The sequence below is a fragment of the Lissotriton vulgaris genome, chromosome 2_1 (genome assembly GCF_964263255.1).
Source record: "Lissotriton vulgaris chromosome 2_1, aLisVul1.2, whole genome shotgun sequence".
NCBI classification, from domain to species: Eukaryota; Metazoa; Chordata; class Amphibia; order Caudata; family Salamandridae; genus Lissotriton; species Lissotriton vulgaris.
The window spans coordinates 1,863,123,214-1,863,147,322 of NC_141687.1; the positions used below are offsets into that span (position 1 = coordinate 1,863,123,214).

At 40.0% G+C, this 24,109-nt stretch overlaps 1 protein-coding gene across 1 annotated transcript in view; it reads left to right on the forward strand.

The window, feature by feature from the left end:
* Positions 1–24,109, forward strand: part of PCSK6 (proprotein convertase subtilisin/kexin type 6) — a 1,364,483-nt gene that overhangs the window by 1,202,791 nt on the left and 137,583 nt on the right. Inside the window, exons 14-16 of the mRNA XM_086958053.1 lie at positions 5,192–5,371; positions 8,144–8,246; positions 15,374–15,570. Of these exons, the coding sequence (XP_086814179.1) occupies positions 5,192–5,371; positions 8,144–8,246; positions 15,374–15,570 (480 nt within the window). The remainder of the gene's footprint in view (positions 1–5,191; positions 5,372–8,143; positions 8,247–15,373; positions 15,571–24,109) is intronic.

Sequence of the window (24,109 nt, forward strand, 5' to 3'; positions counted from 1 at the left end):
ATATATTAGCGAGCAATTTTTAAATATTTAAATATAAGTATCAGTGTTTCACTTTGTGTATAAGTGGCTGCATGGGTTGGTGAGTAGCTACAAGTGTGTGTGTATGGGTTATTAGATGTTTTTTTTTGTATCAGTATGAGTGTCTGTATGGTTTGCTGGGGGTATTACTTAGCACATAGATGCATTAATGAATGACCCACTGTTTGTATGTGTTTTGAAGACAGCATATGTGCAGGACTGTATGGGTGGATGAGTGTGTATATGTGTGTGTTAGTGAGTGAATGCCTGCCTCACTAGTGTATTTATGAGTAACTACATATGTTTTAATCTAGTATATGTGAGTATTGATGTATATAAGTGAGTATATGTGAGAGTGAGAGATTGAAAGAGTTCCTGTTTAAATACGTATGTGTTTCTATAAGTGATTGTTTAAGAGAGTAAGTATGTCTAAGTTTCCTTAGAAGTAATGTGCTAGTGTGTGTGTAGCTGTATATGAAAATAAATGGATGTTCAATAGTTTATTTGCATGTGTGAATATGTGTGTGAGTAGCTTTTGGATGACTGTCGGTGTGTAACAGAATGTATATGTGTATCACTACATATGATGAGTGAGTATATGTATGAGTGACTATATAGAACTGTTGCTGAATGAGAGGATGTGTATATAGATGGTGGAATTACTGAATTGGTTGTTGTAACTGGTATGGGTATCTCAATTGTTTTGAAAATGTTAGTTTCTATTTTTGAATATGTGTTTCAAGGGTTACATTACACTGAAAGGAGGTCTGTCAGTCTGTCACAAGGATGGTGTCATCAGTGATGTCATGAGTGATGTCACTGACCATGTCATGAGTGATGTAATATGTGACGTCATCAGCAGTGCATTGCAGGCGCGCAAGTTATAGTGAGTCCAACTAAGTATAACGTGGGAATTTCAATGGTTTTATGTCAGTAAAATTTTCAGCTAACTATAACTGGTGTGAAACCTATGGTTTTTTCAGTGAATTTAATAGGTTTTTTAAATGCTAATTCCTAACTATAACTGGTGTGAAACCTATGGTATTTTCAGTGAATTTCATAGGTTTTTTAAATGCTAATTCCTAACTATAACTGGTGTGAAACCTATGGTTTTTTCAGTGAATTTCAAAGGTTTTTTAATAGCAAATTTCTATAGCTATGAAATGTAATATTTTTTATAATGAATCCTATATTGTATATTTATGAAATACTATTTTTTTATGTATATTGTTCATGGTTTTTTATTTTTTTGCCCTGGAGCACTCCCGGTGCGCGTCCTGGTGAGCGCACCGGTAAGCGCAGTCTTGCGGCGCGCCCCAGGGCGCGTACCGGTGAGCGTCCCGTTAGCGCTATTGCCGCGAACGAACACATCATCGTGACGTAGCGCGTAGCCGCGTCCGCGTGATACGCACGGCGTAAACGCACCCGGAAGCACTCGAGCGCATACGATCGCGCAACGTAAGCATCAGACGCGCTTACGCGACGCGCCCATGGGGCACGTAGCGTAAGCGCGTTGGGTCATGTGACCTAAAAATAACACTTTTTATTGGTTCAGGACAGTTTTGGTTTCCAAATGATGAAAGCCCTGGTCATGTGACCTGAAAATAACACTTTTCATTGGTTCAGGACAGTTTTTTTTTTTCCTAATGATGAAAGCCCCCACCTTTTTTCCTCATTCTCACTTTGTACATTTAATGAGTGAAGAAGACCTGTTGAAAGACCTCTCTGTACCTCTTTGGACTGAAAAATGGCTTCAGTAGCAGCAGCAGCAGGAGCATCTCAGCCACCATCACCACCAAGAGGACCACCATAACACCACAGTGGTAGAGATGAAGAAGAGGAGGAGGAGGAGGAGGAGGGGAGGAGGGCGTTCCTGCCAGAAGATAATACCCCATATAGGCCAAAGCAGCACATTATCTGGGAATTTTTTTCCATCCCAAAGGACCTCAAAAAAGTGAATGCGCCAAGGGTTACTTGCCTAATCTGTGGCACTGAGCTTTCAAGGGGGAACCCTAACAAGAAGTACTCTTTTGGCAATAACACCATGATTCGCCACATGCAACGCCGGCATCCTAACTACTATGCTGCGGCAGAGGTCCGAGAACTGGCCAGAAACCCTCCCCAATCTTCACCCAGCACCTCCAAAAGAAAGCAACCCACTCCATCGGGTCCAGAGACAAAGGAGATGGTCCCAAACATACAACCCCAGTTCGGGCAATACAAAATCACTTGTATATTTTGTGGTAAAACAATTACCTATGGTGAGCAAAGCATAAAGCTCATCAAACGTGCTGGTGACAACCACAATTGCCCCAAAAAACCTTAATTTTTTCCTGATTTTTTTTTTGCTCCAGTTGAGCCGTTTACAATTCCCTGTTTTTTTGTTTCTCCCCATAAAAATAACAAAAAAATATAAAATTGTTCATAAAAGCCAAAAAAAGTACAAAATGTTCAAAAAAACAATAAAAAATATATAACAACAAAAAGAAGAAAAAAACCAGTTCTTTTTAGAACTACCTCCAATTTATAAAAAAAAGGTAAATTTTTTTAAAACTCTGTCATTCTTTTTTCCCCATGGTACGCTCCCCGGTACGCTCCCCGGTGCACGTATAGGGCGCTCCCCCGCGCAAAACCGACCCGGTCCCAGGTCACTTTAGAAAAACACTCGATCCACAATTACATTTATAAACAGCACGAGGAGTGTTTCCTTTTCTTTGAACTTTACAAAGAACTATAAGTTGTTCAAAAAAATAGGGGTAATTTTTTGCATTTTGAACAGTATTATTGACACCGGGACTAGTATGTGTATGTATGAGTAGTGGGATGAATGTATCGCCAAGAGTGTTTGAACTTGGGAGCGTGTGTAATTTGCTGTGTATATTTATCTTTCACTGTTGTATATAAATGTATATAGTTTGTTTGTATTTCCATGCACAAAACAAATATGTGGAAAAAACTTGAATAATCTTTGAAAAAGAAGCAATTAAAAATTACATGTTGCAATTTATAAAGAAGGTTTCCATGTTACGTTCATGATAACCATTTCTTAGACTAAGAATTTGGAAGTAAGGTTCTCAGCACTGGCAATTGTGTCGTTTCTTACGGTAATTAATCCTTGTCACAACATAAAATGGAATAAACACCCTTGGAATATGAGCTGGCTGGCAGACGTTTACTGAGAGCGTACGGGAGTGCTGTTGTACAAGGATATATATATATTTATATATTTATCCCTGCCAAACATTATAAGGATATTGCAAGTCACCGAGGAGTTCCATGGCCATAAAGTGCTGATGATCAAATTCCTATATAAGGTTATGGAACTCCGGGGTGAGTTGCTATTTCCTGACTATGTAGCTCAGGGAATACTTTATCCCTTATAGTACATGGTCACAGCATCACCTTCACCATAACCACCTTAAATACTTGGTGCGAACATGTTTGCAAACATGAAGAAGAAAAATAGAATCACTGGTACAAATTAAGCACAAAAAATTGTTTGTTAGCTAGTTATTGAAAAAAGATATTAGAAGCAGTTGAATAGATGTCAGTTAAAAAAAACACACCAGAAGTAGGCAGAAAGATTTTTACTCCTATAATTTCACAAACATTTAAAAAAATAAGCATGCTGCCATAAATATTTACTTTCTGCTTGGAACTGTAGGGATGGAGAAAAGAAAAAGAGCTAAAGAAAGAAAAGCAGTGTTTCAGTTTAATTGCTTTAAACAGCTGACCCTTGGCCTGCCTTTTACCTCAACTGTTGGCTCTGGCAACGGGCAATGTGAGGTTTACATTACGTATTGTAACAAAATATAACTTTACATAAAAAAAACTAGAAATTCACTGACAAAAACAAAGGTTAAAGTAACGTTATAGTTATGAGAATGTCAGTAACTTTAACATTTGGAACTAATAAAGAGCAAAAATATTAATAAAAGAGCTGACTATATCTTTCGTCCCCGCCATGCATTGCATATGACCTCACATATTACATACTCATGACATGTTCTATAGCATCCTTTATGATATCACTGTTGACATCTCAACTGACATCATTTTTCAAATCTCATACTCTCCTGACAAAGGAGGGCTATTAGAAGGGCACAGCTCCTGATCCTCCCCCGTTAGAAAACACAAATTGGTGGATGAACTTTCTTTGCTAAGACTTGCGACCTTTGGAGCATACTTTCATAGAAAATAAGGACAGGTGCCAAATATCTTGAATACAGACCGCAATTGCCAGGGCGTCACACTCCAGGCCTACAGGGTGAGCCGAGGCAGGCAGCTGGGTGCACGGAGATGATATCTAACTCCTGAATGTGATCAGCACAGCGGGACTAATGTGCACGTCAGGAGAAAGGCCTCAAAAGAGGCGTGCGAGCCCCCTAGCAGTCAGAGGACCATGCTCCACAGCCCGACATGCCTCTGAGAGGTGAATGCCTCCCTGCGGGGCCACAACCGCGTAGAAGCAAGAGTGCTTCCATGGAGGGTTGAATCAGATACCTGAGCAAGGTAAAATATGCATTACATTGCACAATGGCACCGTTTAAATACAGTGAATAAACATAACAAATATGCCTCACAGGTCCAGCACTTAACTGAAGGCTGTGAGGAGCAGCAAAGAAAGAGCAGGAACAAGTGTCTATGAAAGGACAGGGACAACCTGATTGGATGAACTCTGATGATCTTTTTATCCCTAGTGTTCATGGGATTCGGAGTATTGTTAATGCTTGAAATGGCTGCTATGTGAAATAAAGCGAAAAAAGAAAGCATAATCCTTGCCTCCGGTCCTGACATAGAATTAAATATGACCCCAAACATAAACACATTGTGGCCATAAAGGTATAAAATATAAAGCACGTTCCGGCACTTTTTTTGTAGTAATCAAAATATTTGAATGTTGACTATTTAGGTGAATATGTACATACTGACTTGAGTTTCTAAACTGTGGTCAGTCTTTGTTCACATCCCTGAACTTCAGTAAAATACGACAGATCCACCACTCTGGAAGGAGTTGAAGTGTGAAGTATAATCTTTAGCACATATAGGATGGAGAGATTGCTGGCTCTGCTGCGTAGCCATCACTGAATGGTGTCAGATATTGTCTGTCTCTGACACAGAGGCTATTTTCAACCTGTCACTGATGTGGAGGCTGTTAACTGCTTTGTTTCAGGAAAGCTGAAGGAGTGGACCCTAATTCTGTATGGAACAGCAGACCACCCTTACAACACATTCAGCACACATCAATCCCGCTCGAGGATGCTAGAGATCTCCCCATCTGACCAGGAACCGTCCAAAGCAGCCCTCCTGCAAAGCCACCTGGACTTCATGGAAGAAGAGGAGGAGTATGTGGGTAAGCTCTTCAGATGAAGTCAAACGCCAGAGCTCACTGTGCATTGTCTATTGCATGAATGAATCACCTCACTGAGAAACCGACTCACCCCTTCTTTAAAAGAAACTATGTACACCTTACTAAGTTAATGCATTACAGAGGTTCTTCTAATGACATGGAGATGTCTGACAAGGAGTATGAAAACTTTTAGGCTTTCCTTTGATAAAGACGTAATTGTGAACCTTGACTTAAATAATTCATCTTGAAAAGTGTGGATGCTCCCACCTATTGCCTGTGCTTTGATTCTGGGGTGAAATGCTTTGATGAAGTGCTGGTGGGGTTGTGCAGTGTGTACACTACAGTAGATGGTATATGTCTAATTGTTGATCTTTCCTCATTTAGTACATTCCCAGTCTAGGGCTAAGATTCACACCCCAACTCCTTAAAACTGAGCAGCCAAAAACAAACTCTCATCACTAAATAATTGGGGTGTTACTTGCCATTCAAGGCCTTTAGCTCTTCTTGTAATATGGGGCCACCTGTACATAGGTTTAATTGTGTGATTGCCTAATAGATCATTTTTGGGGATTGCTATTATGTAATCTCAAACACCTATGTTGTAATGTGTATTTGGCACATTTAGTGATTCCTAATCTGGTCGCAATTAAAATTACTCATTAATATTCATGAGGTAGGTCTTTAGAAACACAGGGATGGTGGCCTGCTGGGGTCAGCATACCACCATGTCCGTGTTTGCTTTTGAATGAAGCAACGTTGAAAAAGAAATTCTTTTAAATGCAGCCCATTTTCCTAAAGGAAAATGGGTTGCATTTCAAAAATAAAAATAAAAAGGATTGTTTGGACCACTGCCTGCTCTTAAAACTGTTTTGCATACATTAAAAAAGGGGAAGTTGGTATTAAAATGCAAATCTTTTGTGATCATTTTTTAGTTGCAAAACATTCATATATACCACTGCAAGTTGCTATTAGGAAGGAACGCTCTTAACACGCCCCTGCCTAATACGGAATCGCTAACCCATTTTGCGATTCGGTAATAGGTTACCGAATTGCAAAATGGGCCTTTGTACATAGCAAAATGCTTTTTCCTGGTCGTAAACGGGCTGTTCCTGCAAATCGGGACGTTTGTGACATGAAAAAAGCTACATGCATGTGCCCATGTTTTTCCCATAGGCACCTCTCTTACTTAGCACCTTTAAAGCAGCCCTTATGAACTACCTCCTCTTACACGAAGTTGCTAAGCGGTTCTCAGCACATTGTGCTGTTGTACTCAGCTGTGCAAACAGCAGCAGTTCTTCACCTCCAAGCCAGGTGTCTGTGGCTGTTTCTCTCTCATTATTCCCTGCATCTTCACAGGCACAATTTGTCACCACCATATCAAAACAATTTCAGTACCTTTGTATTGACTTGAATTTATTGACTGTTCAATTAATTAAAAACATTACAGTAAAAATGTATACTTAAAAATATATACATGCACCCCCACACCCTCAGCCGTCACAGATAAAAAATATGTAACACCAACGAATCAGCAAATCAACCTTATTTCCACATTTCATTTACAAACTCTCTTTGAACTCTTAAAAAGCTTTTCACACGTTATGGGCTGCTCTGCTTAGGCTTAAAAGCCAGAGGGGACCTCCTTTAAGGATTACCCCGCGTAAACGTGGAATATTGGGTCCTGTTCAAGTACAAAGGTACTTTTGTGTAAGTTTACTGTTTTTTTCGGTATTCACAAATGTAAACTGAGACCAAAAGTCTAACTTTATTACTTTTCGGTATTCACAAAGGTAAGTTGGCACTAGTAAAGTTAGACTTTTGACTTTTGATTTAAGTTTACCTTTGTGAATACCGAAAAGTAGAACACTTACATGAAAGTGTAAGTTTCCTTTTGTGATTTGGGCCTATTATGCGTAATGCTACAGAAGTACTGAAATGGATGTTGGTTACAAACCATACCTGTGAAAATGCAGTGAGCGCGAAAATAAGCCCACACATATATTGTGCCTCGTCATTTTTGTTTGAAATGCTCAGAAATCCAGTAAGTAATTAAATAAATGAATACAAAATTAGTTTTAATTGTATTGTAGGCAAAAATGAAAAATACATCCCTTGTAGTGTGCAGTCGGTGAAAAAAACAATTCTGTGCAATTTTTCACTTCTCCTACTGATGTATGTCATCATTACAGCTTCCCATTCCAGATTCAAACTGCAGAGTGCAGATAAGCAAATTTGCATATGTGTGTGGGTGCATATAATAAATATTTATTTTTGCCAGTTCTGTGTTTTAATTTATGTAAATATATATTAATACATTTACTGTAGATCGTTCAAAAGTCGACTCCCATCTCTTATCCCTCGTATGTCCTTAATTTGGGTACCATTAAACCCCTACAGAATAGACAAGTTAGTTTGTGGTGTGTTCTATGCTAACAGGTCTTCTAATGCTGTTTCCTCTTCTTTAGTGCCACTACTTCCCATATGTTCCATTTACTGTGGTACTCATTCCCATATGTCCCTTTTTGTGCTGGTTTCAACAAACTCTATGCCTTATTTCTTTTGAAGGCTCCTCTTTGCTAACAACACCCATTGCTATTGCTTTCATTTCACATCATTTGCAGATTCATGTAGCAAACGTATATTGTTTTCAAAGTTGAGGATCTCGATGAACGCTATAGAAAACAACTTACTGGCTAAGAAGATATCAAGCCACTTATTGGTACCTGTACCTCAGCTAGCCTGCACTTCCTTTGTGGTATTCTTTGTTTTTATTAGGTCCTTGTCATGCGGAGTGTGGCAGCCAGGGTTGTGATGGGCCGAATGCAGATCAGTGCCTGAACTGCGTCCATTTTAGTCTTGGGAGCATCAAAACTGGCAGGTAATATCCAAAATATTAGTATTGGTCTACAGGGCTGGCAGGTAATGTGTTGTTGCTAAATCCAGTCTGGTCATATTTAATTATCTCCGGATACAAGAATTTGTAACAGGTGGTGTCAAATATGTTTAGCTAGGTGTTCTCTTGAGGTTGATCAGATGCTGAAAGATTTGCCTGTCCTGATGCTGTGGGGAGATGCACCAGCCCCCACCCCCCTACTTGTACCATATACCAGGTCGCTCAGTGGGGAATCCCTTCCTGCACTAGTCTAGATACCCAATATATATATATATATATATAGATATATATATCTATATATATATATATATATATATATATATAGATATATATATATATATATATATCTATATATATATATATATCTATATATATATATATATATATATATATATATATATATATATATATATATATATATATATATATATAAAAAAAATATATATATACATACATACATACATACATACATATACATATCTATCTTTCCCAATCTCCATTTGCACACAAACACTTCCCCGGCCACTTGCTGGGGGGATCTGTGGTTCAGCGTGTGATGCTAAGAAAATCCAAACACGATTTGGTGCCACATCGCGCTCCCAAATAATCCACAAGTTTCCTCTGCATATAGTAGAAATTGAGTTTTTATTCAAGAATATTTGACATAAATAAACATGTTCCGCAACGCATTTCGGAAATCGCCATCTCCGTGATCACAGGTAAAATAGTTACTGCAAATAATAACTAGCAGCTGGATCTTGTGGCCTTATATTTTATTGACAATCTAAGCTAAATAGATGAGCCAACCTTTGCTCTTCCAAAGCTTGAAGGCTGTGTTTGGCTAGAGTGACCGCAGTAACCATCATTAAAGATATCTCACACCACCCAAGACTCCTGTATCAGGATAATATCAAACTTCACAGTATCAGTAAATTATACCAATTCTTCAGATCTGGTTTTAGAAGGGGAGGCCAGCAGTGTTCCAACAAATCATATTCACTATAGCCCTAGATGAAAATATTACAGATATCGTACATTACCGTAGTCGAGATGAGATGTTACTAGGCCTGGACTATCGTCCTCTGGGTAGATATTGGTAGAAACTCCAGGACCTTGCTGATAGATCTCAAAGTGCTTAAACAGCCTGCACACAATTTCTTCACCTGCATCTCAAATGACAGCTTGTTGTCTATCACGTCTTTCCAAATTCCTAGATTCTCAACAACAGATTTGGGTTTTGGCTGAGGCCCAAAGGTTTCAGGCAAACAAGCCAAAGTCCAACAGTTTAAGTTATTACCTACTATGATAACTTCAGTTTTTTCACCATCAAGTTTCAAACACCAGTTAGTTAACCACTTGGCTACTTCATTAAGATAAGGTTTTAATTGAACTGCTTTTGACTGCTGTTCTGAGTCCAAAGAGATGATCAACGGAACAATATCTGTGTAGCGTCCTACCCAGCCCTAGCAGTCGCCAATGACTAGGCTACACACAGAAAATAATTATACACATCTTTATTCTTTAGCCTGTAAGCAAAAACTTTACATTTTAAACCTGCATTAACTTCATTGCTCTCCAACGCCTACATCACAGGTCTACGGAACCCATTGGGAGCCAAAATTATTCTGTCATTCTTTATTTACACAACACTACATCTCCCCCTTTGTTAAATAAAAAGTTACTGCCAAGCTTGCTTTTTAGGTTGTGAATAAGTATGTTCACTTTGTGACAAGCTTTTGCTGGCGTATGCCACAACATGCCTCCGGGCATTCGGCTGTCCATTGTGCTATGCAAGGATTGTGCCTAGCCTAACAGAGCTAGCATCAACCATTACCTCTGTATGAAGCTTGCGTTCATAGTAGGCCATTTCAGTGACATTCTCAATGGCTCGCTTGATCCTCTTGAAACTCCCTTCACGCTTATGTGACCAATAAAACACAACATTCTTTTTCGTCAGTTCTCGGCAAGGTGCACTGACCGTAGCAAAGTCTTGTATATATCTAGAACAGTAACTGGCCATCCCAAGGAATGAAGGTACCATGGAAATGTCCTGTGGGGGATTAGCAATACATAGCACTTGCACTTTAGCTGGGTCTGGTGTCGTACCCACATCAGAAAAGATATGGCCAAAGAATTTCTAACTTGTTTTATGGAATTCACATTTGTCAGAATTCAAAAGTAAATTCAGCATCATTTAGCAAATGAAATACTTGAATGAGAGCTTTGTCAAGCTCATTCTGAGTAGCTCTGAAAACCAATATATAGTATCACTGCACTTGAAGGCATTAACAACAATCTGTATGATATGTCGAATGACGTTTTGGAAAAGTTCTGCAGCAGAGGATACACCAAATCTCTGTTTGGTTATAGCAAAACAGACAAATGTGTATCTAAAGGACATGTACCTGCAATTATTTTCAGTTTTTTTTTGGTGATATCCTTTGTTTAAGCCAGGTTGAATAAAGAGTTTTTGCACCATTCAATTGCGTTATCATATCAGGAATGTGTGGACCTGGATTTCGTTGTATCTCAATCGTCGTGTTGGCCTCACGCATGTCAACACAAAGGTGTACAGCTTCTTCAATGTCTTTTAGGCACTACTACAATAGGATTGCCCATGGGGTTGGACCAGGGAGCATTCAGTGATATTGTTTTCGAGCAATTTATTAAGTTCTCTTTCAACAGTTTCTTGCGAGTGAAACGCAATTTGTCTGTGTCTTTGGGTAACACAACAAACATACCCATTTATATGTAACTATACTTTCATTGTCTTGAGCTTTCCTAACCCATGAAATAATGAAGGAAATTGACTTACTATATTCATGATGAGCACTTGTATTGTAGTTAACTGATACCATTCCCATTTCAGCAGCAGTGTAATACTGAGAAAAAAGGCACTTGAAGTCATGCTGGAAACTACATGAGTAGGTGCTCGTACCACGGTTTTCATGTGCTTCATCATGGTTACACAGGAACCTTGACTTTTTAACAATGTTGAAGCAGGCCATGTATATACTTCAACTGAGGGAGTTGTGGTAATGGGGATAATTCACAATATTTCTCCTCAGGCATGATGTTTATCGACACATCACTGTCAATAATAAAAGATATTGAACACCTGTTCATCTTCAGGGTAATCCTCGGACAATGTTTGTAAGTCTTTGATGCTTTTTTGTGGTGATTTTTCTTGAGTCTGTGGTTTTCCTCACATTCAACTATTCTTACATGTGCATGCCTCTCTGAAGTAAACATCGACATTGCCAAATTTTCATTGTCACTTTCACTGGAAATCGACACAGAGGAACTCTTTAACGGCGATTTAGATGACGATCGACTTTGTTTGGTGTTGATCTGCCTCAGTTGATGTAACTGCTTGGCCTTGTGGGAGTGTGTCAAACATCGCTGATGCAGCGCTCAGTTGGCCATTTTGTCTTCATGCTGTGATGCACTTACTTTTCCCTTTGTCTTGAAAGCTGCCACAACATGGTTCACTTACCACAGCTGTTGAAAATCTGTCCAATGGTGGAACATTTACCGTCATGTGAAAACAACCATCCACAACTGAAACACATTTTCTTTTTCTGTTGATCCATCGCTTTGTGTCCATCAGCTTTAGGCTTTGGCCTACTTTTCATGTTCATGACTGGTGCACTCTAGGCACCTCCGGCCTCCATGTCAGCTGCTTGTCGATTAGCAGGCTCCTCAGCTCAGAAAACTATACCGGTGCCAATGTCAATTCTACGCTTCGACTGCGGCACATGTGGCACTCACAAGCAGTTTTCTTAACCACAGCAAACTCTCTGGGAGAGCACTGTCAACCTACGGGTTACTTATCCTTATTTGTAACCAGCTGTGACATCGTACCCAGATCGGGCCCTCGCCAATGACTACGCCACACACGGAGAGTAATTAAGTATTATATCTTTAGTGTGTAAGCAGGAACCTTACGTTCTAAACCTCCATTCACTTCGTTGCCCTCCAACGCCTATGTCACAGGTCTACAGAGTCCATTGGGAACAAAAAGAATTACATGCCACTACAATCTGCTAGTGGACAAACATAAGTGTTGAACAATGAGGGACTTAATGAATGCACTTAAGGTACGCACACTTAAGAGACAAGGAATCCAAATACAAAGGTTTATCGTAAACCTGAAAGCACCAATCATCCAGAAAGGATGCTAGCCATTTCCAGGACATCCGAGTCACCTCTGAAACCCATAACCTCTAAAGCAAGATTGCAGAGGATACTGTGTCAAAAGCAGCACTGAGATCTAGCAGGATCAAAGCTGCGGTGCCCCCTTGATCCAATGTAATTTTAAGGCCCTCAACCATTGCTAAGAGGGCTGGCTCAGTACTGTGGCCTGGCCAGAAGCCTGTTTGATAAGAGTAAAGATTGTTCATTTAAAAAATGTCAGATAATTGTTTGTTAACATGCTTCTCTACAATCTTTCCCAAGAAAGACAATATGGAAATTGGGATATGATTTTCCATTTGCAAAAGATGCAAGGAAAAGTTTTTTCAACAGAGGTGTAGTCGCATCACAATTCTAAGCTTTAGGTACACCACTCATAAGGAAGTGATTCAAAATCTAAATTAGAATAGGATAGAAAATCTCTGATTCATGATTAAAAATGTGCGGGCCCAATGGTGAACCCGATTTTACCCTATTGACTAGAAGGACTTTCTCTCTTATAGGCAAAAAGCCTGAAAGATGTTCATTAGGAACTTCCGATTGACTACATATTTAATCTAAAGCAAGAACTGTTCCTTGGTTAGAGAAGGTTTTGCAAAAACATGATATTTAATTGAAAATGAAATTAGGTGGAGCATTTCAGCAAAGCTGATGGTGTCACTATCGGATTCTTCCTAGCTGGATCAGCCATTATCTAAACTATCGTAAACACTTCTTTTACTGCATTGGCAGCGCTATCAATTTTCTGAGCAAAGAATGCGGCCTGCATTCTTTGATTAGCTCAGTGGTAATTCTTAATTGGTTTCCTATATTTCCTTTTACTAGAGATATCAAATCTCTTTCTCCGTTTTTTTTTTTTAGCATTTTGCAGTTCTTTTTTAACTCTTGCAGCTAGAAATCGAACCAAGGTGCCAGACTCTTGGGCCTAATGCTTGCATGTTTCCTTAAACGAACAGTTTGATCTAATGAGGTGGTAAACCAATCTCCAAGTCTCTGATCTGCATCAATAATATTGCCATTCACCTCCGGTTTAGATCTCAAAAACAGATGCTTAAATTTTGCAGAATCAAATCTTCACCACCATCACCGAAAAAGGTACATTAACTATCATACTATATAAATTAGAGAACACCAGGTCAAAGAGATTACCTTTCTTATTTGCAAACCCATTGACCATTGGGCAAGATAAATTGCACCTAAATTGGCGTTGAGTATTTGCAAATCTCAATAAAAAGAATTGTTTTAAATTATTGCTGCAGATTCATGTAGTAGGTTAGTTGCTTTGGTACAATAAATATCATTAAAATACATTTTTAAGTCAACCAGGAGTGTACAATTAGCCCTTTTAAGTTCCTCAATGGCTATCACCTCCGGCACATCTTGTAGAAACTAGGTAGAGTGGCCAGGGGGCGATAAACTAGAGCTTCCAAAAGTGTAAAAGTACCATAATACTTAATAGAAAATAATACACTTTTACAATCTGGTAGCTGAAGCAGTGAAATTGCGCAATATAGAACACCATTATAAACTATTGCAATACCCCCATATTTTTTTCCTGGTGGTCATATCTAGCAATGTTGTAGCCTAATGGAATGCCCTGGGTCACATTGGGAGTAGAACTTTCATGCAGCTACGTCTCCGTTAGATACACCACATCAGGTTGTTATTCCATGATGAAGGAAAACAGGTCTAACATGTTGAGCTGAAGATCTACGTTGCATTACCATGATAGAGGGGGCATAATGTATGGATGCCTCTATCCTGTGGTTTTCACTGACTTATGGGCCAACAAATCACTGCACAAACTACCTTTTTAATCTGTATGTAATGTTACAGTAAGCTTCTTTTTTAACCTCCGTATAATGTCTTAATGTAGTGTAACCATCTCATTGCTTATGTAGGACAGTTGATGTCATGCAGACTGCCCTGCCCCATTCGAGTGATGTTTCTACTATGTAAAACTGTGCATAAATAAATAAATTACATTAAACAGAAGTGAATATAAATAAAATGGGGAACCTTTATTTTAACCTCAACTCTAACAAGTGTCCAATATTTAAGTATATTCATATACATTTAATTAAATTGATTTTAATGTAAGAAATATGGAACTCTAAAATCATTGTAAATATATATTTACATTTATACTATATACTTACTAAACTTACAGGTCAAAGTAAAGGTGGTAGGGATAGTGACATAGTCCAAAGTCATGGCAGGGAAATTATGGTAAACTGAAGTAATGATGTCCAAATAATTGTATAACAGCCCACCTGGCTATCAAGTACTGTAGTTACCCACGAACTGTTAACCCAAATCGCTCCTTCTTATTCCAAACACCGCCCACCATTCCTTGGCCCATTTTTTCTCAATTTATATGACTGACTTTAAAGTTTAGATTTATGGGAAACAATGTGGCATAGTTGTAAATTCATGGATTGCATTACTGTTTATTAAAGGCTTACAATAGACAGACTATTTGAGGTATATGAGGTAACAGTATATACATATATGGAGCCTATTGAGCCAAAATTCTAAATTCACTCAAATGAGTAGCATGTCTTCACACACCAAAGAAAAGTCTATTGAAAGGTGCCTATGGTGCTGAGGGGTTGCAAAATCCAATTGTATAGATGGCCTGCGTCATAGTGGAGGTATAGAATCCTTTTGCACATAGATGAAGGCAGCTAAATGTTTTGAATCCTTTTGCAAAATAGTATTTCCGCCCCTTGTAGGATAGACCCACAATGACGTGACTTTGTGGTGTCCCCTTGCAGGGAAGACCTGGGGCACAGTGAGGTGGTAGAATCCTATTGGAGAGATAGTTCAGTGTTGAGCAAAATTGTGGAAGGTGCTTTCACTGCATGATTTTGTGGAGTACTCTTTAGGGATCTTTCTAACCTGTCTTTGTTACATAGGAAGTGTGTGAACGTTTGTCCTTCTGGATATCTGGGTGACAGTACAGCAAGGAGGTGCAGGCGTTGCCACAGAGGATGTGAAACTTGTGTTGGAAGAGGCCACAATCAATGCACATCCTGCAAACGGGGATTCTTCTTCCACCAGGACACACACACTTGTGTGCCGTTGTGCCCTGCAGGCTTCTACTCCAATGAAAGTAAGAATATTTTTCAATGCCATATTGTAAACAAACTTGTCATTACTTGGGGGTTTCTGACACATATGTATGACATCCGAGGACAGCACACACACTATAGAAGAGAAATTCAGCTTCTGAAAGCTCTTCTGTGTTAACATCTATTGTTGCACATCTCGATAATAGGCATGGCTGCTGATCCATTTGAAAACATCTATGCATGCACCAAATGCACAGATAGTGTTAATACATATTTAAATGATGGTGGAAGATGATCTGTACCTCATGATGGCCAAAATGCAGTATGATTTCACAAGATGGATTCTCCTCAGTGTGTCTATGTAGTAGAATAGAAATAATCAAAATGACACAACTAAGTCGTTGGGATGTTCCCATTGGTGGTACACAAAGCTATAATGTTGCAAATAAGTGCTGGAATTAAGCCTAAGACTAAAACCCTGTTCACTGTCTGCCCACACCATATCTGGAAAATGTCTATTCTTATAAGTTTACTGAATAAAGAATCACAATTGTATAAAATACACGGAGGCCAGCATTATGCATAGACTTTTATTTCCTCCCCTCTGAGCAGCTACCATTAAAAGTTCCAATAATAGAAATCATCCTACATCACAAAGTTAAACAGAACTCTCAATTCTATATAAATGTCCTTGAGTTACGTATTCTTCCATTTATGTTTGTCTTCTCTGATCTATCCTTTTCTTCTGATGCATCATATCTTTATCTCCGTACTGATCTGAAAAATATTCAAACACAAGTACACCCTTCTTCTAAAACACACATTGCCAAAACAGTAATTCGGCATAATATTCTTTACATTACACTTTCCATTAAAGTGGATCCCACTTCTCCTTTGCTTACCTGGGAGGGTGTGGTGGGATAATGCTAGACTCTATGTCTTAAAAAAAAATTCAATTCTTTATTCTGTAAACCTATAAGAAGCAACATTTTATGGCAAGAGAGGAGCCTAGCATTATGGATGTTATAAAAAAAATCAAAGCGGAACATGAAACATGATCCATTGGTCTAAAATTGAATATTCTAAATGTTTCTGCATTAGACCAATCTTTTGTCTTCATAATGTTATCCTGCCTTCCCCCTGGCGTAAAGGTTTTTCTTGCCCTTTCCAGGTCTGCTAGAAATTTGGACATATCTATATATGCCTCCTTCATAGCGGGCTTCACCCATCTTGCAATGGTTGTATTTGTGACTGCATGATAAGGTTTAACATACGAAGTTAGTAATTGATCCATTCCTGCACTCTTTTTCTCCAACATTGGACACTCATTCTAACCACACATAACTTGAGCAAATCATCTGAACTGGGATAAAAAAACAAATGTAGACTTGGTTTTAGTTCTTTTAACTATCTTAATCAGAACTCCCATTGGTTGATAATACATGTTCTTCCAAAGCCCACACACCCGACAGCCTTCGAAAGGATATTTAACTCAGCAATGTCGCTAATTTCCATGACAACTCTCTTATACCCAGATACTTATTACTAGGCCAATGCTGGAACAATTTCAACACTAAATCACAAGGAGACTGATACTTCAGTTTCAGTCCTCTCTTCAATCTTATAATTTTCATTAACCTACAAATTGAAGGGCTCCTTCCCCCTGAGATACCTTGAATCAAGGAATGTCCTGCTGCAAATGCTGAGCGATAACAAGTAACTGTTCTGTATTTCAGTCCCTTATGAAATTATTCTGCTAAAACAAATTGAACCTCTATCTCAGCCTCCAGGGGATTCAAGTCCCTTGCCACGTACCAACGTAACCAAACTCTTCATGCTCTTCTGTATCTTTTCTCAGTGCCTGAGACCCAAGACTTGCAGAGCAACCCTGCTGCTGACTCCAAAAGTCCTGTGAATCTTCCTGATTTCCTGAGACTTTCCAAGGTAGAAGGTTGAGCAAACCCGAAAGGACTACCAGATGCTCTCTTTGTTCGACTCCTCTTAGCAATCCCTTCTCGGACCTTATTAAATAAGGACTCCCTATAGCTAACTCCAAAGCAGTTGGAAACCATGCCTGAGTCTTCCAAAAGGGCATCACTAAGACAATCAAACATCTGTTTTTTGCACTGTATCAAAACCCTCTGAATCATAGAGAAAGGGGGAAATGCATACACTCTCATGCCTAAGCAATCTTGCATAAAAGCGTTCACTGCCATTGCTCCCGGATCCGGTCTCCAACTGACATGGGGCCAGATGAAGGTCGCCAATTACCGGTCGGTAACGGCCGATTTCAGCCGTTACCGACCGGTAATTGGTTTTTGAGATGTAGGGGGCCCGAATTTTACTGAATCTGTAAATTTACCGATTCGGTACATTTACAGATTCGGTAAAATACCGACTCGGTATATTTACCGAATCGGTAATTCCAGATGTAGGTGGAACTTAAAATAGTGCCACAGGCCCTTAAGAATTTGTTATTTACCAGGCCCATAGGAATCAATGTCAATTACCGAATCGGTAAATACCGATTCGGTAATTACCGAATCTTACCGATTCGGTAATTGATTCAGTAAATATACCTACATCCCGATTGCCAGTTCTTAAATAACGAATCGGTATGATTCGGTATTTAAGAATCGGTAATCGGGGATTACCTACATCTGGCCCATAGTTTGGTAATTGGAAGGTCAGCCTGAATGAGAAGAGGTCCATATCCAGCGGACCCAAAAGATTCGGAATTTTCTGGAAAAGACTGACTTCTAATTTCCAAATGCTGAATTCTGTCTGGTTCCTCGAATACCAATCCTCCACCACATTGTACATTCCCAGAAAATACTCTGCTCTCATACCAATCTTGGGTTCCAGAAAAAAATCCCACATTTAGTTGCTAAGTCTGCCCACCTCTTTGATCTGCCCCCTCCTAGCTTGTTGATAAACGTCACCTCTATCACATTGTCCATTTTCAACAAGACTGATATTCCTTGCTACTGTTTGATTCTTTGCAGGGCAAAAATACCTGCTTTTAACTCTAGACAATTTATATGTTCTTTCCTCTTTAATATATTCCAAATGCCACCTGTCTCCTGATCTGAGCAAATTACCATCATACAGACATACTGGCATCTGTTTCTAGAACAATGTCTGGCTTTTTTTTTCCAGCCACCAACTCTAGTCTTCCTTTGCTTTGGTATTCAGTTTCACACTGTCCCCATACCATAAAACTCCTGCCAAAGCAGCTCTGTTTAACCACTGTAAAGCCCTAAAATGTAAGGAGCCTTTGGAATACTGCTTGAATTGATGACAACAGATGTCCAATGTATGTCCTCTTTCCTCATCACTTTCCTTTCCTTATCTCCTACTTTATTTTTTTTATTTTCCTTAGCTAAAGTTGCAACTGGCTCTTCAGTGTGTCTTCTACAAAACCAAATAACTCCAACATCTGACTTAGAATAAACACAGACTTCTCTCAATTGACTATGAATCCTAGTGATTCCAGAAGGCCGCTTACCATCATCAGCTGCTCCCTCATCTCTTCTTCGTTTTGACTCATTATCAAAATATCATCCTGATGTATGATTAATCTCACACCTCTTTGTGTCAAATAACCTACCATTGGTCTCCATATCTTTGTAAAACACCAATGGGCCGATGATAGGCCAAAAGGTAAATATTGAAACTGGTACAGCTGACCTTTCCATCTGAATTGTAACAGCCTTTGACTTTTCAGATGAATTGGGATTGCAAAATATGCCCCTTTGAGATCTAACTTGACCAGCCAATCCCCTTCTAACAGCATGTATCTCAGTAGATGGATACCCTCCATCTTGAAATGACTGTAAGTTACATATTGGTTCAATGCTCTCAAATTCATCACAGGGCTTCACAATTTTTCTTTCTTTTCCACACCAAAAAAATATTGACAAATCCATGTCCTTGTCTACTTTCACCATAGCATTTTTCCCAGCATCTGTTCCACCGCCTGTGGTACAATCGCCTCTAGATCCTCCTGAAAACTCAACTCTCTTGATTCTCGTGAAATGGTTCCATATCCAAATCTATCATATAACCATTGAAATGACCCATACATTGTTGGTTATCCTTCCCCACTGTTTAATAAACAGTTTTAACCTTCCTTCAACCCATTCTAGGCTAGAGCTAAATATTTTCTTCATACTCACCTTAACCTGAAGCTGTTCTCTGGCCTTGACCTCTGGACCTTGATGCTCTAGGTCTATTTGCTCTTACCCTCTAGGGGTAGAAGCCAGGTGATTGTCTGTAGTAGTTACCTCCTTGGTAAGTGCTGTTTTTGAGTTCTGGAGTGGTGGTACTTATTCCGGGCCCGACCTTAAAGACTGCTTGCTCCCTGAGAACATTCTTCTCATAGAATACTGTGCCTTGTCCAGACTAGTAAAAGTTCTGACATACTTTCTGATATTCTTAATCATGCTGTTCCCAAATAAGAGACCCTTTGCCTCATCAGTGGTCTATTTCACACTAAAATCTGCCAATTTCGGAGTGATCCCCATTAGGATTGTTTTTCACCTTTCGGCCAATAAACCCGCATTGACAATCCCTAAGAAGCATTTTGCCCTTTGCCACTATCCATGTAAACAATGGATATTCACATCCGCCCCTTTATTATAGGCCTCTTCCACCTGATCAAAAATCCTTGCCACTGGTCCAAGAATATGGCAAGATATAAGGGACTTTTCTAACCCTTTCCTCAGGTCCTTGCCCAATTTAAATAGTGTTCAAATCAGGATCAATGTCAGAAGTCATGGTAACCATTTAACCAATTATAGGGCGTGAGCATTCCGCTCATAAAACATTCCTCTTTTCCTTGTTATTGGCCTTCTTATCCACATCTTGATATAGTTAGCTATGTGGTCCAAAGGTCACCCATGTTTACTTCTAGGGTGTTTTATTTCCCTATGATAAAAACGCTTTTCATCCAAATGGTCCAACACCATATTCCTTCTCTTCCCTTTTTTAAGTATTCATCTAACTCATCCTCCTCACCATCCTGATTGTCCAAATCCAATATGTATTCATCATAATTTTGAGGTTCATCTTCCTGATCAAGCTCATCCAGCTTATCTCCTTCTATTGCAGTGCTAGACTGCCCATCTCTTGTCACTTTAGACACAAATTCTCTTTGAGCCTCTAGGGACTCCTCTCCTGTAATTACTTGCCTTGTGCTTTCTCTTTTTAACACATTTTCCACCTGCACCCTATGGCTTTCTTCCTCTCCATCAGATATGGAGAAATACTCCTCCTCTTGACTCCTACCTACTTTCTTTCATTTTAATGCTTCTTAAACAGTGTCCTTCACTGCCTCCTGCAGTTCCTGTTAATTTATTTTGTGTATCAATTCCCCCTGAGAAGTCTGCACAAACTCCTTATCAGCCAAAGTGAAACAAGCTCACACTCTCAGACAAAAGATTATTCCACTGTTGCCTAAGGAGACACTACTCCCATAGACTTCCTTATACCGTCTTACTTTAATGTGGAGAAGATGATCAATCAACAACTGACAGATTATCTAGAACAAAACCAATTACTGGACCCTGCTCAATTGGGCTTTCGAGTGGGTCACAACACGGAGGTGGCCCTGATCGAAGTCACTGACAGTGTTAGGATGTCCTTAGACAGAGGGACCCCCACTATGTTGGTGCTCCTTGATCTCTCAGCGGCCTTCGACACCATCTTGCATAACATCCTGCTTTGCAGACTACAGGAGATTGGTGTTGGAGGTCTAGCTTTGGCTTGGCTGCAAAGCTTCCTGGCAAATAGATCACAATGTGTCAAGCTAGACTCATATGTGTTAGCAACCACCCCACTTGACAAGGGTGCGCCTCAGGGGTCCATCTTAACCCCTACTCTGTTCAACATATATGTGGCCCCTTGGTACGCCATTATAAGAGCTAGAGGCTTAGAGACAATATCGTATGCGGATGACATACAGGTGATCATCCCATTCTAATCAGATCCTTCTGTCACCAGGGCCAAGTTTAAGATCTGTATGTTGAACATAGCGGCCTGGATAGGGGATAATTTCCTGCAGCTTAACTCCAATAAAACGGAGGTTCTCCTGTTCGGGAAGGCGGAGGAACTGTGGACGTCAGATTGGTGGCCCACTGAACTGGGGGAATCTCCTTCCCCCACAAAGCAGGTCAGGAATATGGGAGTTCTGTTAGACAACAAACTATCGTCTGTAGATCATGTAAAAGCACTTTCAGGCACCTGTTTCGGAATCCTGAAAATGCTAAGAAAGGTATTTCCTTGGATCCCCTTGGGTGCAAGAAAGATCCTGATTCAGGAGCGTATTGTGAGAAGGCTGGACTATTGCAATGCCCTACTGGTAGGAGCCAGAGAAGAGCTTTTCTCTAGGCTCCAATTACTGCAAAACATTGCTGCAAGAATGGCCTTGAATAAACCTAGACGTTCCACTTCCCAACCTTGCTGCAAGCCTTACACTGGCTGCCCATCAGAAAAAGAGCAGTATAAGATGAGGCCTTACGTGCCCAGTCACCTTCTGAGGTCAAGCAGTCAAAACCTTTTAGTTCCATGTAAGATCAAAAAATCTAGATTGGGAGGGCGTGCATTTTCCTATCTTGCCTTCTTTAACTGGAATAGGTTACCAGGAGAGATACGCCGCTGTACCTCTCTGGGACACTTCAAGAAATGCCCTGGTTATTTTAGGGGGTCTGTGTTGGCCGTGGTTCCTGCTAGTGTTATGCCAAGGCATCGAGAGATCCCCTTGGGGATGATTCGTTGCGCTATAGAAGTGTTAAATAAATAAATAAATGTTTCTTTTAAAAATATATATATACTAGCAGCCCGTCCCGACGTTGTCCGGGAGCAATTAGGCTTCAGGGCCCCCGCCCGCTCCGACGTTGTCCGTGGGTCCCCCGGAGCCTTCCTCCATATATTGCAGTATTATACCTCTATGTTTACTTTGTACGCTTTTGTAACCTGCACACGACACTTTTTCCTCCTATACCTCTATGTTATTTTCTACGCTTTTGTAACCTGCACACGTAACTTTTTCCTCCTGTAATGCACCGTTTGGCTCACTTTTGTAATGCTCCGTTTGCTTCCTCTTGCTACCTGCACACGTCACTTTTTCCTCCTATACCTCTATGTTTACTTTCTACGCTTTTGTAACCTGCACACGTCACTTTTTCCTCCTGTAATGCACCATTTGGATCACTTTTGTAATGCTCCGTTTGCTTCCTCTTGCTCACGATGTACGCTTTTATAACCTGCACACGTAACTTTTTCCTCCTGTAATGCACCGTTTAGCTCACTTTTGTAATGATCCGTTTGCTTCCTCTTGCTCACGATTGTCATTTTTACTTCATTTTTCCACCATTCACCGCTCCTAACTAAAACCTACCTCATCTGCCGCTCACCCCTCCTCCCCGCCTGTCCGCCGCTCCTCAACACCTGTCCGCTGCTCCTCACCGCCTGTACGCCGCTCCTCCACGCGCCATGTCCGCCAGTCCTCCTCGCGCTCCTGGACGCCGCTCCTCCCCGCGCTCCTCACGTCAGAACTCACGTCGCGGACGGCGCTTCTTCCAAGGGACTACTTTTTTTCTGTACATTTTTTAAATAACGTATATTTATATAGCCTATGTCCATCTGCACACCCTGACGATTACAACGATGTATCAGGTGTGTGGATTGGCGCTGTGGTTCCCGAGTTTACCCGCCTCAAAGGTTCAAAGTTCTTCCTTTATAATAGTAGTATAGATATTCCCTTCACAATGCTGTTTTTCTTTAAAACCTGCTCCATGACTTTCCTTTCATCAAAGACAGACCTCTGGCAGTGTGCATTGCCCAGCAACGACAGCTGATTAGGACACGCAAGCTTAGCTCGTACGCGTACACCAAAACATGCGGAACAATCCACTTATCTTTTCAAAATAGCGTGCTTCACTTCTATGTCTCATCGCTGTCTATTCAATGCGTGAGCCACACCTAAGCTCAAAGCACATCGCGTAGACTGGAACACCGCTGCGCTCACCGCATCTGAAGAAGAAATGGCCTCGTGCGGAGAAGTGATCAGCTGTTTGATAGGGGCTCAAATAATACTGTGTTTCAGCACCGTTTTCGGCAAATTTTACCTGATGATTAAACACTTTTCACTGATAATGCCTTTTTTAACCTGAGAACAACAACTAGGCACTGTTCAAAATTAAGCAAGCATCGCTTACTTCCATAAAATAAAAATTTATATCAGAAATCTAACCCCCAACCCCATAAAGTGTGTTAAGTACAGTAAGAACCAAAACCATCATCAAACTCTGTATTAAGTACAATCTACACAAAAAACAGTCACATTTAACAATAATACAGTAAGCTCTGAATAATCTGCTGAGAAGCAGCAAACAAAAGAGGAAGAATATGGAACCCAAGGAGATTTATGGAGTTGAGAATTCTGCTTTACTTTGTGATGTAGTTTGAGTACTATTGTTGGAACATCATTGCAGCTCAGAAGGGAATACATAGAAGCCTATGCATAATGATAGCCTCCTTGCTTGCGCTAAAATGTGCATTTACCGCACATGGACACCT